This window comes from Saccostrea echinata, unplaced genomic scaffold, assembly GCF_033153115.1.
Source record: "Saccostrea echinata isolate AGI-Se365-2 ecotype Australia unplaced genomic scaffold, CSIRO_AGI_Sech_v1 ptg000034l, whole genome shotgun sequence".
Lineage (NCBI taxonomy): Eukaryota > Metazoa > Mollusca > Bivalvia > Ostreida > Ostreidae > Saccostrea > Saccostrea echinata.
The window spans coordinates 3,176,226-3,190,337 of NW_026889783.1; the positions used below are offsets into that span (position 1 = coordinate 3,176,226).

General features: G+C 33.6%; 1 protein-coding gene across 1 annotated transcript; it reads left to right on the plus strand.

Annotated features, from left to right (window-relative positions):
- Positions 1-15: 15 nt before the first annotated feature.
- On the plus strand, positions 16-8,059 carry LOC133199568 (diphthine methyl ester synthase-like). Its single transcript, XM_061335385.1, has 8 exons — positions 16-246; positions 1,404-1,464; positions 1,737-1,800; positions 1,919-2,027; positions 3,162-3,282; positions 4,495-4,534; positions 7,202-7,308; positions 7,778-8,059. Exons 1-8 carry the CDS (start codon positions 31-33, stop codon positions 7,996-7,998), a joined length of 939 nt encoding a protein of 312 aa, XP_061191369.1. The 5' UTR covers positions 16-30; the 3' UTR covers positions 7,999-8,059.
- The last annotated feature ends 6,053 nt before the right edge of the window (positions 8,060-14,112 follow it).

Below are 14,112 nucleotides of genomic sequence, written 5' to 3' on the forward strand. Positions count from 1 at the left end.
TTCATTAGTTGTTTCTTCTGAATTCATCCAATGAAAAAGCGTTTCACTAAAAGAAACAACTTCCGGATTTATCTGTTTACATTCTTAGAAGTTGACACGTGCTGTTTGAAAATGTTGTATCTAGTTGGTCTTGGACTAGGAGATGCAAAGGACATTACAGTTAAAGGCTTAGAAGTAGTAAAAAATTGTAAAAGAGTGTATCTAGAGGCATACACATCAATATTGACTGTTGGAAAAGACGCTTTGGTATGATTAACAACAGAGACCTATAATATGTTACATATAATCTATCTTATGTCTCTGTTAGCTGTAATGGAATTAAGCATATCTTCACAATCTAGCTCTTGGACTAGCTAAAAAGTAAAAGGCTATAAATCTAAAGAAGGGATTGTATTGGACTTGTTTACTTATGTTAATTTAGCTACATATTTATATGAAACAAATTTCTGCCAAATCATTCTAATAATGAATGTCTCTAGAGACATTAAAAAAAAAAAAATCATCTTTGATGTCCCACAATTGGATTATTATAAAATCTAATGTGTTTTTGGAATGGGTTGTTGGGTTTGTATGCCACATTATGGGGAAATTGACAGATTACTTTCCAACACTTTCTTTCTCTTTCATCCTCGATCTCTCATCTGATTTCTTCCAGCTCTCTTTATTACCATTTTAACAACTTCTTTAATAATATACTCATCTAATATCTTTCAAGAGATTCTGCTGCCTCAGAAACTTGAAAAAGCTAACTGTAAAAAAAGAATTTAAAAAAAATAGCATGTGAAAAAGAGAACAGATCAGCAGTTTATCTCATCACAATTTTGTAATTCCCATTTCTTCAAGAATTGATGTTTGATGTGTAACAGGAAAGGGGAAAATGTGATTTAGCAGATTAAGATTCAAACCCAGGCCCTATGAATTTAATACAGGTGCTCTTCCAATTGATTTACATGTATCTGGTCACTGTCAAATGAATCTACCTGATACACAGCTGTAAAAATTGAAGGAAAAGGGAGTGGAGAATGTGGGAATGAATTTAATGTTCCCAGGCATATATTAATCTCTCTTGTATTTTGGTTTTAGCTGTGACTGTTCTTACAGTATTGTGTTAAAAATTTTAGTTTGCAAAGAATTTAATTTTAGCTAAATTGTTGTTAATCCAAAAGTTAATGAGAGTTTCGTATTTGTATGTTTATCAGTTTGATCCTTGCTTCCTATTTGTCCACCCTTCCCAATAAAGATATAAATTGAATTCCTTTGTTTATAGTTTAATACTTATATGCTAAATGATGTCCAGACCAGAATCTGCTTGTGATTTTATATAAGGCATTTTATCAAACAATCCTTAATAAATACCTTTCATGCTATGAATATATCTTTTTACAAGTAAATTGGCTTTACAGGAAGACTTTTATGGGAGAGAAGTAATTTTAGCTGATCGTGATTTGGTGGAGACAAATTCAGGTAAAATTTAACCCTGTCAAAGTGACTTTATATGAAATGTAATAAAATTTAAGAGATAGCCACATTAGCCAGGCATGCCTAAATCACCCAGGCAACTAAAACTACAGACTTGTCTGAGTGTTATCATTAATACATATACTGCATTGCTGCCTTATAACTAATGTAAAGTCTGAAAATAAGCAAAAAATAACAACTCAACAATGAAAAATAAATCTACCAAGTTTTCCTACTTTTATAGTTGAAAGTGATTCTAAAAGGTCATTTTATTTCAGATGAAATACTGAGAGGATCAGAGGAGGAGGACATAGCTTTCCTTGTAGTTGGGGATCCATTTGGGTTAGTTTACCAAGCATGTGAGCATTGTAGACCATAGGCCCTCATTGTCTGGGGGACCCAAAGGCATACTTTTTCACATATATGTATTTGCACATTTTACGGTATCTCTTTTTTGTAGAGCAACAACACACACAGATCTAGTTTTAAGAGCCAAGGAGAAGGGACTGAATTATAAAGTTGTACACAATGCCTCCATAATGAATGCTTGTGGATGTTGTGGATTGCAGGTAAATGAGTGAGAGAAAGAGAGAGAGATTTTTTAAAAACAAATATATATATATGTATATATATATATATATATATATATATATATATATATATATATACACACAAATTTGTTCAGGTGTCCATATGGAGAGATCCAGTGAATCGTGAATCATAATCCTTATGTTCTTAAAACTGTCATTTATAATTCTAACATTCATATGAAATAGCAATTACTTCTTAAATCTTACTACATGTTTGTGAGTGAATCAATTCAGCTAAAGTACAGCTTTTTTTCTTGGGCCTCTGATGAATATGTATTCAGATTCAGATATGGATTCATTGTTCAAAACATTATCATCATAATGAGATATGTTCTTGTTATACACTTGATGCATTAGAATTAGTACATGTATTGTTATATTGGACAATTTTGAGTAACCGGTTACTCGTTTACATGTGTACTTTTCCAGTCAAGTATCCAGTTAATCCGTTGTTTTTTTCTTTAGATGTCTGAACATCCTTGCTCGCTGTATATATTCAATAGTAACTGTAATATGTAATGTAACGCCATTACTATTTTTATATTTATCATTTATATACCAGCCTATAAGTAATGCAAATGCACTGTTTATGCACTTTATTTATTTTCTGATACCAATTCCAAAGCACAAAAAGCTTCTAATAAATTTGTTCTTGAATATCCTGAAATAGTTCGCTATTTTTGTGTGGTGTTCTTTATATATTGTTGGTTTTAGAGTTATGTTTCCATATGTGTTATTTCCATTTCAAATTTATACCTTTTTAATTTAAATTTCTTTTCAAACATTTTGGAATTTATGCCTTTGATGACTATGTTGGTATCCTGTTTAATCCTGTACTGCGGATGTGCTCAGTTCAAGTTTTGTAATTATAATTAACTCAGGTCTTCTAAACCTGTATACATCTTGGCAATCAATGCCATCAATTACCATGAACAAAAAAAAATTCTGTTTTTGTCCATATATCTGAGTAGAAGATTTACTAACTGATATTCCCATTGTTTGATGGTTAACTGGGTACTCGTTGACAACACTAATTTGAATGTTTTAATATTATTTATCCTGCATTCACTTTATCATATGCAGATGTTAACATATAAATGTTTTATCTTTTAGCTATATAACTTTGGTGAGACAGTTTCTATAGTGTTTTGGACAGACACATGGAAACCAGACAGTTACTACGACAAAATTAAGTCAAACCAAGAAAGGAAAATGCATACATTATGCTTACTAGGTAATTTAATTTTGACATCTTCAAATACTGTTTGCAAACCATAGCTGCTTGGAAAACTGTATGATCAAATGCTTTTATATCACCTATTGCTTTTGATTAGCCCAGATCACCTGCTTATATCTAATGGGCATGAAGACCTGTTGTTATTTTTTATGCCCCCCTTAAAAAAGGGGGCATATTTCTTTGCATCTGTCTGTAAGTGTGTCAGTCTTTATGTCTGTCAGTCTGTAGACCAGGACAACACTCAATATCTTCAGAATCCTTGCTTGACAGACATCAAACTTGAGATACACTGGTACTCCCTAAAGAGTAGATTTTGAGGTCGCAAGGTCAAAGGTCAAAAATCAAACTACATAGAAAGATCTTGTCCATTCAACATCTTGAGAGTCATTTGTTTGATGGACATCAAGAAAGCATTGGTTTCCCTAAAGGAATATTTGACCTTATTGATTTTGATGTCACAAGGTCAAAGGTCAAACTGGACATAGGAAGATATTGTCTGCTGAATATTTTGAGAGCACTTTGCTAGGCAAACATCAAACTTGGTACATTCATTCCCCTTAAGGAGTTGATTACATCTTGGTTTTGCTGTTATATGATCAAAGGTTCAAGGGTCAAACAGGACATAGGAAGATATTGACCACTCAGTATCTTAAGAACCCTTTGCTTGACGAGACATCGAACTTGGTACATTTGGTACACTGATTCCTTCTAGGGAGTAGATGACCCCTGTTTATCTTGAGGTCACAAGGTCAAAGGTCAAGGTCAAACAACATAGACACTAGACATAGGCAGAAATTGTCAGCTTAGTATCTTGAGAACCATTTGCTTCACAGACATCAGATCAAATTTGGTATTATGTATGCCCCTAACTAGAAAATGACCTATTGTTTTCACTATCAAAGAAAAATCAGTTTAGGCACAAAACACAACCATGATCAAACAAGTGATCTGTCCATATATACTCCGCCCTCTACTATGAAACAGTTTTTAGGAGAGGGTGGAATATTTTTTTCTTTTTTTTTCAAATAAAAACTTCAGACTCCTGTGATTTATATATATACATGTATGTATCTCTCTCTCTCTCTCTCTCTCTCTCTCTCTCTCTCTCTCTCTCTCTCTCTCTATATATATATATATATTTATATAAAAAAGATATTTTTCAGTTTTCATTCCATACATTTTTTTAGCAGTGCATAATTTTTTTTACAGATATTAAGATGAAAGAACAAACCATAGAAAATTTAATGAAGTAAGTATTTTGACTGTACGTGAAATAAAATATAGTGTTGGCTTTATACTGTATGTGTACTTATTTAGTGTAATCAAAGATGAAGTCTCAGTATTATGGCTTATTTGTGACCCCAGTTACTTGTCAAATTTTGAATCTTTTGCTAAAATATTAATTTTGGTCTGTCTGTTTGTCCATCTGTCCAGCTGTCATTCTGTCTCTCTTTAACATTTTCATTTCTGGATGATATCTCTAAAAATCCTATGCTTTTGGAATGAAATTTATATACCAGTACAGAATGAGGGTGGTTAAGTTCAGATTACATGTTCAACCTAAGTGGTTTCATTCCAATCAAAAAGAGTCCTTAAGCAGGGACAATTCCTTGAATTTGCTTGTCAGTACTATACTGACATTGTCCATTTTTACTATAGTTCAACAAGTAAATATTCCATTGTTTAGATTATAAACTTAACCTTACATAGATGTTCCATTTTTACTTAGTTCAACAAGTCAATATTCCATTGTTTAGATGATAAACTTAACCTTACATAGGTGCTCCACATAATTATTATTTCTATTTCAAGTAAATGATTTTCTTCATGATATATGGCATTCCCCACCACCACCCTTAAAATACATCTCTCAGTAGGATCCTTATTGACTCACCTTTTTTTATTAGCTCACCTGAGCTAAAGGCTCAAGTGAGCTTTTCTGATCAAAATTTGTCCGTTGTCTGTCGGCGTCGTCGGCGTTGTTGTCGTAAACTTTTCACATTTTCATCTTCTTCTCCAGAACCACTGGGCCAATTTCAACCAAACTTGGCACAGAGTATCCATGGGTAAAGGGATTCAAGTTTGTTCAAATGAAGGGCCACGTCTTCTTCCAAGGGGAGATGATTTTGAATTCGTGAAAAATTAATGGCATTATTAAAAATCTTCTTCTCAAGAACCACTGTGCTTGAAAATATGAAACTTAAGTGGAAGCATCCTCAGGTAGTGTAGATTCAAGTTTGTTCAAATCATGACCCCCGGGGGTCGGGTGGGGCCACAATGGGCGATCAAAGTTTTACATAGGAATATATAGGAAAAATCTTTAAAAATTTTCTTCTCAGGAACAGCAAAGCCATGATTGGTCATATTTATATGGAACCATTCTTAGATAGTGTAGATTCAAGTTTGTTCAAATCATGACCCCCGGGGGGTCGGGTGGGGCCACAAAGGGCGATCAAAGTTTTACATAGGAATATATAGGAAAAATCTTTAAAAATTTTCTTCTCAAGAACAGCAAAGCCATGATTGGTCATATTTATATGGAACCATTCTTAGATAGTGTAGATTCAAGTTTGTTCAAATCATGACCCCCGGGGGGTCGGGTGGGGCCACAAAGGGCGATCAAAGTTTTACATAGGAATATATAGGAAAAATCTTTAAAAATTTTCTTCTCAAGAACAGCAAAGCCATGATTGGTCATATTTATATGGAACCATTCTTAGATAGTGTAGATTCAAGTTTGTTCAAATCATGACCCCCGGGGGGTCGGGTGGGGCCACAATGGGCGATCAAAGTTTTACATAGGAATATATAGGAAAAATCTTTAAAAATCTTCTTCTCAAGAACAGCAAAGCCATGATTGGTCATATTTATATAGAAGCTCAGGTAGTGTACATTCAAGTTTGTTCAAATCATGACCCCCGGGGGTAGGGTGGGGCCACAATGGGCGATCAAAGTTTTACATAGGAATATATTGGAAAAATCTTTAAAAATCGTTTTCTCAAGAACAGCAAAGCCCTGATCAGTCATATTTATATGGTAGCATCCTCAGGTAGTGTTCATTCAAATTTATTCAAATCATGACCCCTGGGGGTAGGGTGGGGCCACAATGGGTGATCAAAGTTTTACATAGGAATACATGGGGAAAATCTTTAAAAATTTTCTTCTCAAGAACAGCAAAGCCATGATTGGTCATATTTATATGGAACCATTCTTAGATAGTTTAGATTTAATTTTGTTCAAATCATGACCCCGGAGGGTCGGGTGGGGCCACAATGGGCGATCAAAGTTTTACATAGGAATATATAAGAAAAATCTTTAAAAATCTTCTTCTCAACAACAGCAAAGCCATGATTGGTCATATTTATATGGAAGCATTCTTAGATAGTGCAAATTCAGGTTTGTTCAAATCATGACCCCCGGGGTAGGGTGGGGCCATAAAGGGTGATCAAAGATTTATTTATAGGAAAAATCTTTAAAAATCTTCTTCTCAAGAACAGCAAAGCCCTGATTAGACATATTTAAATGGAAGCATCCTCAGGTAATGTAGACTAAAATTTGTTCAATTCATGACCCCCCAGGAGAATAGAGGGACCATAACAGGGGATCATAGTTATACAAAGGATATATCAATAAAAATGTTCTTCTTAAGAACAGCAAAGCTGTTATTTGTCATCTTAATTCAAAAACATCCCTATGAAGTATAGATTCAAGTTAGTTCAAATCAACCCCCCCCCCCCCCCCAACCACTTTTAAATTTAAACTTTTCAACCTTTCAAGACTGAACTGATTTCTGCTTTTTCTTAGCTATAGTGCTCAGGTGAGCGATGTGGCCCCTGGGCCTCTTGTTTTTAATCTTGTCACAGATATAAAATCCTGTTACTATATGACTTTTTATTTTCTATTTACAATTATGCAGAGGAAGAAAGATATTTGAGCCACCGAGATTCATGTCAGTGAACCAGGCTTCAGAGCAGTTGCTGGAAATTGTAGAAAACAGGCGTAAAGATGGAGAACAGTCACTGGGTAAATCTCAGCTAAAATAGTGTCACTGAGACCAATATCACAATTTTATTGAGTTTAAAGTTTTATCAGCAATTTTACTGAATTATAATCAAATATTTCACGAATTATTTGCTCTACCAGAACCCTTAGACCTTCAACAAAAATATGGAAAAAAAATTTAGGTTGATGGTCACACATAGAAAGACCCAAAAAATTTCAGTTTCAAAGACTTGTTCCTTAACAATTTATTAAAAAACTATTTAATGCAGCTATAAATTCTTAGTAATTTTTATTTTTTAAAAACTATGAGTTTTAAATGTAATGATATAAGTAATCCAAATCTTTAGCTCTGTAAGGATTGTGTAGGGTGCGACTCATTGAATAAACACTTTATTTATTCTGAACTCACTGGTAACTCTTTTGAAAAGAATTATTTTGTATTTACATTGACTCAATTTTAAATGACTCGATTTTAAAATTCTCTTTTTAGCTTTTACAGAGGATACAGTGTGCGTTGGACTTTCTCGTATTGGGTCTGATTCTCAGAAGATTGTGAGTGCCACCTTAAAGGAAATGACCTCTGTTGACCTTGGTGATCCCCTACACTCCCTGATCATTCCAGGAGAAATGCATTCTTTGGAACGAGACATGCTTTTACAGTTTGCTGTTAGTGATAAAACCAAAAGTATATTGTCTTCTTTGTGCAATTGAAATATAGAATATGTTTTATTATTTATATATACATGTATGAATAAAACTTTTATTGATATAATGCATTTTTTTATTGTAAAGGACAAGTTATGATAACTATCAAATTTGGCCCTTTATTTGAAATGAAAATCAAAACACATTTAAAATTGTGATAGTTTGCAGATAAGAACTTTAAATGATGCTTGCTTTAAAATCTGCACTAATTTTGATTCTAAGCATACACTGTACAGGGAGGCCACAAGAGGATGTCAATGTAGGACATTTTATCAAATCTTCTTAATTCTGATGCAATTTCTTAAATTTGAGACGCTTTTCACTTTGGGAAAGATGGATCACAAGCCTGCCTGAGATTTTTCTACAAAATGCATCTGATATTAGTGCATGAAATATATACATTTGTTAGATAGGCAAGCTTGTGTTTTGTGTTTTCTGAAGCAAAATGTGCTTTAAAATTGATGAGAATGCATAAAAATGAGAAAATGTGGAAATACATATTTTGAAACCTTCCTTTGACCTTTGTGTATCCATAATTTAGAATTGATACCCATTTTGGATGAAAATAGGTTTTTAATGATGAACTACATGTATTTGCATTAATCTCGGAGAAGTCCAAAATCAGGCACCAAAAAAGGTCTTAGTCTATCTTGTTCTTTAAGGCAAAAAGTTGTACTGAATTGTCATTTTATCTTAGCAGATCAGAAAGGGAGTGGTGGGGGGGGGGGGGGGTATCCCTGTAGTTGAGCTATACATGGAAAAATGTAGACAGGTGAAAAATGGGGGGGGGGGGACAGACTTTTTTTTGAAAAGTTAAATGGTAACAGAAACCTACAATACTTCTAGTAAATTTGAGTTTGACAGCATAATTGTTATACATTTTTGATTAACTTAATTTTTTGGAGGGGAGCACTAACCCCCCTCCCCAAATCTACCACCGGTACATTGACATTGTTGAAATCATAGCCATCAACTTAAGTATCAAATTTAACTGGCATATCTCAAAATCTAGGATTATAAAAGCCAAGGAGTTTAACCAGGGGTGGTTCAAATGCAGTGGTGGATTTGGTAGATAATCAAGCATGGTCGTAGGAACCGGGGGGGGGGGGGTGCCCCCCAATAATTTTGCCGATATATAGATTACTATAGTAATAGTACTATAGTACATAGATACTATATGCTTGTGCCCCCTCAATAAAAATGTCTGATGACCTTTTTTTTTTTTTTTTTTTGCTTGTCAAGGAATTTTTGGTAGTTTGACGACCTTTTTTTTATGCTTATCAGGAAATTTTTGATAGTGCCCCCTCAACTGTCAACTGAAAAAATGTTTGGCTGTGTCCCCCCCCCCCCCCCCCCAAACTGAAAATGCTTCCTACGGGCCTGTATATTGATCTTGTCTGAGTTTTTTTTAACGATGTGCACTGATGTGCATAAGGATTTATGCCAGTTTAAACTGTTACAATTTTTCAGTATTTCCCTTTTTATTTCTTATGTTTTGAAAAGCAGAATTGTAACCTCAAAGCAATGTGTATTTTATGATTTAAAACCAAACAAGAACCATTGCAGAAACACATTTAATCCCATCTAGGGTTGATGGATCTTCATGTAAAAGAAAAGTTATTTCTTTATTTCATCTGCTATATGGTTAATGAGGCATTAATGTTACACTTTCAATTCATTTTGTATCTTTGTGAATTTTACTTTGATCAGACTGAAATTTTAAACAAGCTTATTTGAGGATCGAATTTATGTTCTCCACTTAAGGATAGAAGTTTATTCTCAATATTAGCCAGAAACAATGAATTTGGAATATACACAAATTAGTGACATTGGCCTTTGACCTTTTCACCTTAAAATCAATTGGGGTCATGTTTTTGCTATTGAAGACGTAAATTTGGAAACAATATTATATGGTATGTGAATTGTAACTTTGACCTTTTGACCTTAAAATCAATAGTGGTCTTCCTTACGTACGAGAAACTGATTACCTATTAAGTTAAATTTCAAAAGCACAAGGAGATTTAAATTTAGCATCTGGAATCAATTAATGCAATACATGTATATGACTTTGTGACCTTGACCATTGACCTATATGCTTCTAAATCAATAGACACATGTCTTCTTTCAGTCATAGGGAGTTATAATATGATTACTAAAGCTAAAGTACTTTCAGAAATATCATCTAAACTTCCAAATTCCGTTAATTATGCCAATCTTAATTTTCTTGTCACAACTGAACAAAAATCAAGATTTTTTAATAGTGCTTGATATACAAAAGGAGTGTTTTATTTCAAAGGACAAAGGTATATTAACCTGCAAAAAAAAGTTCAAACGAAATATATCATTATTAAGTATTTTGAAACATAAAAGTATCAAGAAACTCTCAGAAACAAACTGACTGTATGAAAAGAAAATTGTATCTTTGTTGAACAAATATTACTTTGCCAATGTATTTCATTACATTCAGATGTAAAAGATAAAAACTACTAGCTCTATTTTAACAGAAATTATTAGCTACTGCTAATGAAATTTTTTACCTTCAGTATAATTTTGAGGTCTAAAAGTCTTTGTTATTAATTCATACATGTACATTTCATGTTATGAAATGGTACATTTTGGTTTTTATGCTAAATTCATGCAGTAAGTTGTGTCAATGACCATGAAAAAAAACCCGTCCTATTTCATACCCAATAACTGAAATCTTGAACATTTTCGGTAGTTTTGTATGTCAACTCTTGATGAAAAAAAAACTGCATGAAAAATGCTATCGAACATTGAGCACAAAGACAGAAATTCGGCCCTGGATACAATATCGAATATAATATTTATGAATTACTGTAATGTATTTCACAAAAAAAGTTCAGTGCTATATTAAACAGTGTTAAGGGTATAGACAGATAACTGGAATTTCTAATTTTATGCATTTGTAGAACACAGAAAAACATATTTTAACAAAACAACATACTTTCAAAATTTTTGTGACAATGAGATTTTTATTTCATTAGCAGTAGCTATTCTGATATCGGCATGAAAGTTAAACTGTATAAAACGGAAACTGCGTGACATCTGGCGCAGCGTTGTGTTTGCCTTTTTTCAAAAATGCGTTTTCTCAACTTCCACACGTAATGTGTGTACTTTCACTTTAGTTTCCAAGTTGCGACTCTTGTCCAGCTCTCATCCTCTCGGTAAGCATGTTTTTATGCAAAACAATTACTTGCCACTATATAAATATTTATCTGAGATGTCCCTAAAACATATAAAACCACTGACGCACGAAAATATTAAGTGAGCAAAGCACATAGATTGCCCTAATGACTAATGTCATAATGTGTTGAATTATCGACGTATTTAAACAGATTTGCTGATTGCGAGTTTTCAAACATTTATAATTTTCTAAATTAATATAGAATCTTTATAATATTTAGAGAACTTTCTGCGAGGGCATGAAAATAAATAATCTGACTCGACAAAATTTGCCACCCCCCTGTCAGAATCGAATGGTCATCCCCCGAGTCATATGATATTATACATTTTAAATTAGGGCCTATTAACTTCTTTATTGAAAACATTTATAAAATTGAAAAAATAAATTCAATTTAAAATTATAAAGTAAATTTAATGTATACTCCTTGTATACACACAACATCCTTTTCATGCGCAGATTTTTTTTTTGGGGGGGGGGGGGGGTCCACATCAACTGCCTATAATGGTGTAATCCCCCAGTTATTCTGATATTCCTTCTCAACCCATTGTTCATGGGAGGAACTCCAGACCTCTTCTACTTTTCTAATTTCTCCTGATATTTCAATTCTTAGGGACAACCTTGTGGTGGTGCGGGGGTGGTGGGGTTGTTCCATGATCTATGTCTGCTTTTGCACATAGATCACTCGTAATAGCTAGCAGAAAGTGTGAATTTGTGAGGTTTTTATGAAATATTATTAGGGATCCATCAATCCAAAAGATATGAACATTTCTATCAAAATATTAAAATATGGTAATCATATTTATTTTGTTTTGAGAAACAAACTCCAATTTAGTTCATTATTTTAAACAGACTATATACTCCCTTTAATGACTATACTCACGCAGTCATTCTTGATTTTGGTAATAAGTGAATTTGACTTTTAATATGATCCAGATGATAAAGTTCTTGGAAAAAAAAGTTATGTTTGATTTTTTTTCCTGTAGAAATTCCATGATGTCTGATACTGAAAAAGGCATAGAGGAATTTCAAGCTGATTTACAATCCCAGGATTCCAACCTTGTTCCCAGCATTCCAAATCCTGACTTAATCAAAGAGGATCTAGGTCTTTGTGATGTGTCAGAGAATTTTGCTTCACCTGAAAGCCTGCAGTTGGACAATGGGGGCTCCCAGACAACAAGTTTAGATGACAGCAAGTCTGGAATAGAAAATATTCTAGGGTAAACATTAGAGAGTGTGCATTTTTGAGGGTTTTGTGAACTATCATAAAGAGTCCATTATTAACAGTCAGGGGTGAGACTGAAATCTGTCATTTCTGAAAAATGATGGATAATCGTCATATTTACTAACTACGTATTTTCGTCATTTTTGTCAATATGACTTACTATCGTCATATTTTCTTTTTCAACTTAATTCTTCTATCCTGGTTACAAAAAAGCGAAATTTGAATTCACCGCTGAAAGAAGAGTGTTTACGCAAGTTTCATTTCATCCGGGTCACTAATTACTGCCGACCACGTGCGTTAGAACATCAACATGGAAGGTGAAGGTTATTATTTAGCGGTAAAATGTCGAATTTTGGTAGAACTAATTCGCCATTTTTACATGGCTTTTAAACCTATAAAAACATATAGTACACCATCTGGAAGAATACATACTTGTAGAGAAAAGTCTCGACAAAAAGTTAAAGCCATAAAAAAGTAGTGCGCCCCGTAAAACAAGCGAGATATTTCAGTGCGCCCAGACCCTCCATTTTGAAAAAAGACGGCATATCGTCATTTTCGTCTTCTTTCCTATTTAATGCAAATAAATTGACAAATAACTCTTCCACTCTTATTTTTGCTTGGGAAATTTGTACTGTCGACATAACCAGTATTGTAGTCAACTGAATTAGAGAAATGAAGTTTGTTTACGATGTTTTTTGTCCTTTTTTCGGTTGGTGGATTTAACATTTTTCAAAGAGAGGTAACTCGGTATTCTAGAAACACTCTAAATTTTTATGACTGTTTTTCGTCATTTTCTTAAAAATGACGAGTTTAAGTCATAATAAAAATTTTATTTTATGACTAAAAATCGTCATTTTAAAAATGACGGATTTCAGTATCACCCCTGACTGATTAAGAAATTAAGATAGGATCATCAAGTTTAACAAGAAGTCTGTGAGCGAATGCTCACTAGTAATACCCCCACTCTGATGTGAATATACGGTTACCCTCTCATGTTGACGTCAAAATTATTTTTAAAAAATGAATCCCACCATTTGGTATGCCTAAATAAAGATTATGCTAAAATTTCAAGCAATTTCGCTGAGTAGTTGCAGAGAAAACTGTGACGGAAATTTGGTACAGACAGACGCTTGGATAAACAGGAAGTTGACATCAGATTTAAAAAAAAAAGAATCCCACCATATGGCCTGCCTAAACAAAGAGTGTGCTAAAATTTCAAGCATCTGTGATGAGTAGTCGCTAAGAAAACTGCAACGAAAAATTTGTTATGGACAGACGCACGGATAAACAGGAAGTTGATATCTAATTCATATAAAAACAAATCCCACCATTTGGCATGCCTAAACAAAGATTGTGCTAAAATTTCAAGCATCTTCGCTGAGTAGTTGCTGAGAAATATGCGATGGAAATTTGGTACTGACAGACACACAGATAAACAGGAAGTTGACATTGGATTTGAACAAAAATGAATCAGACCATATGGCATGCCTAAACAAAGATTGTGCTAAAATTTCAAGCATCTGCGCTGAGTAGTTGCTGAGAAAACTGCGACCAAAATTTGGTTTATGTATGGTACAGACAGATGCATGGATTGACAGGAAGTTGACATCGGATTTGAACAAAAATGAATCCGACCATATGGCATGCCTAAACAAAGATTGTGCTAAAATTTCAAGCATCTGTGATGAGTAGT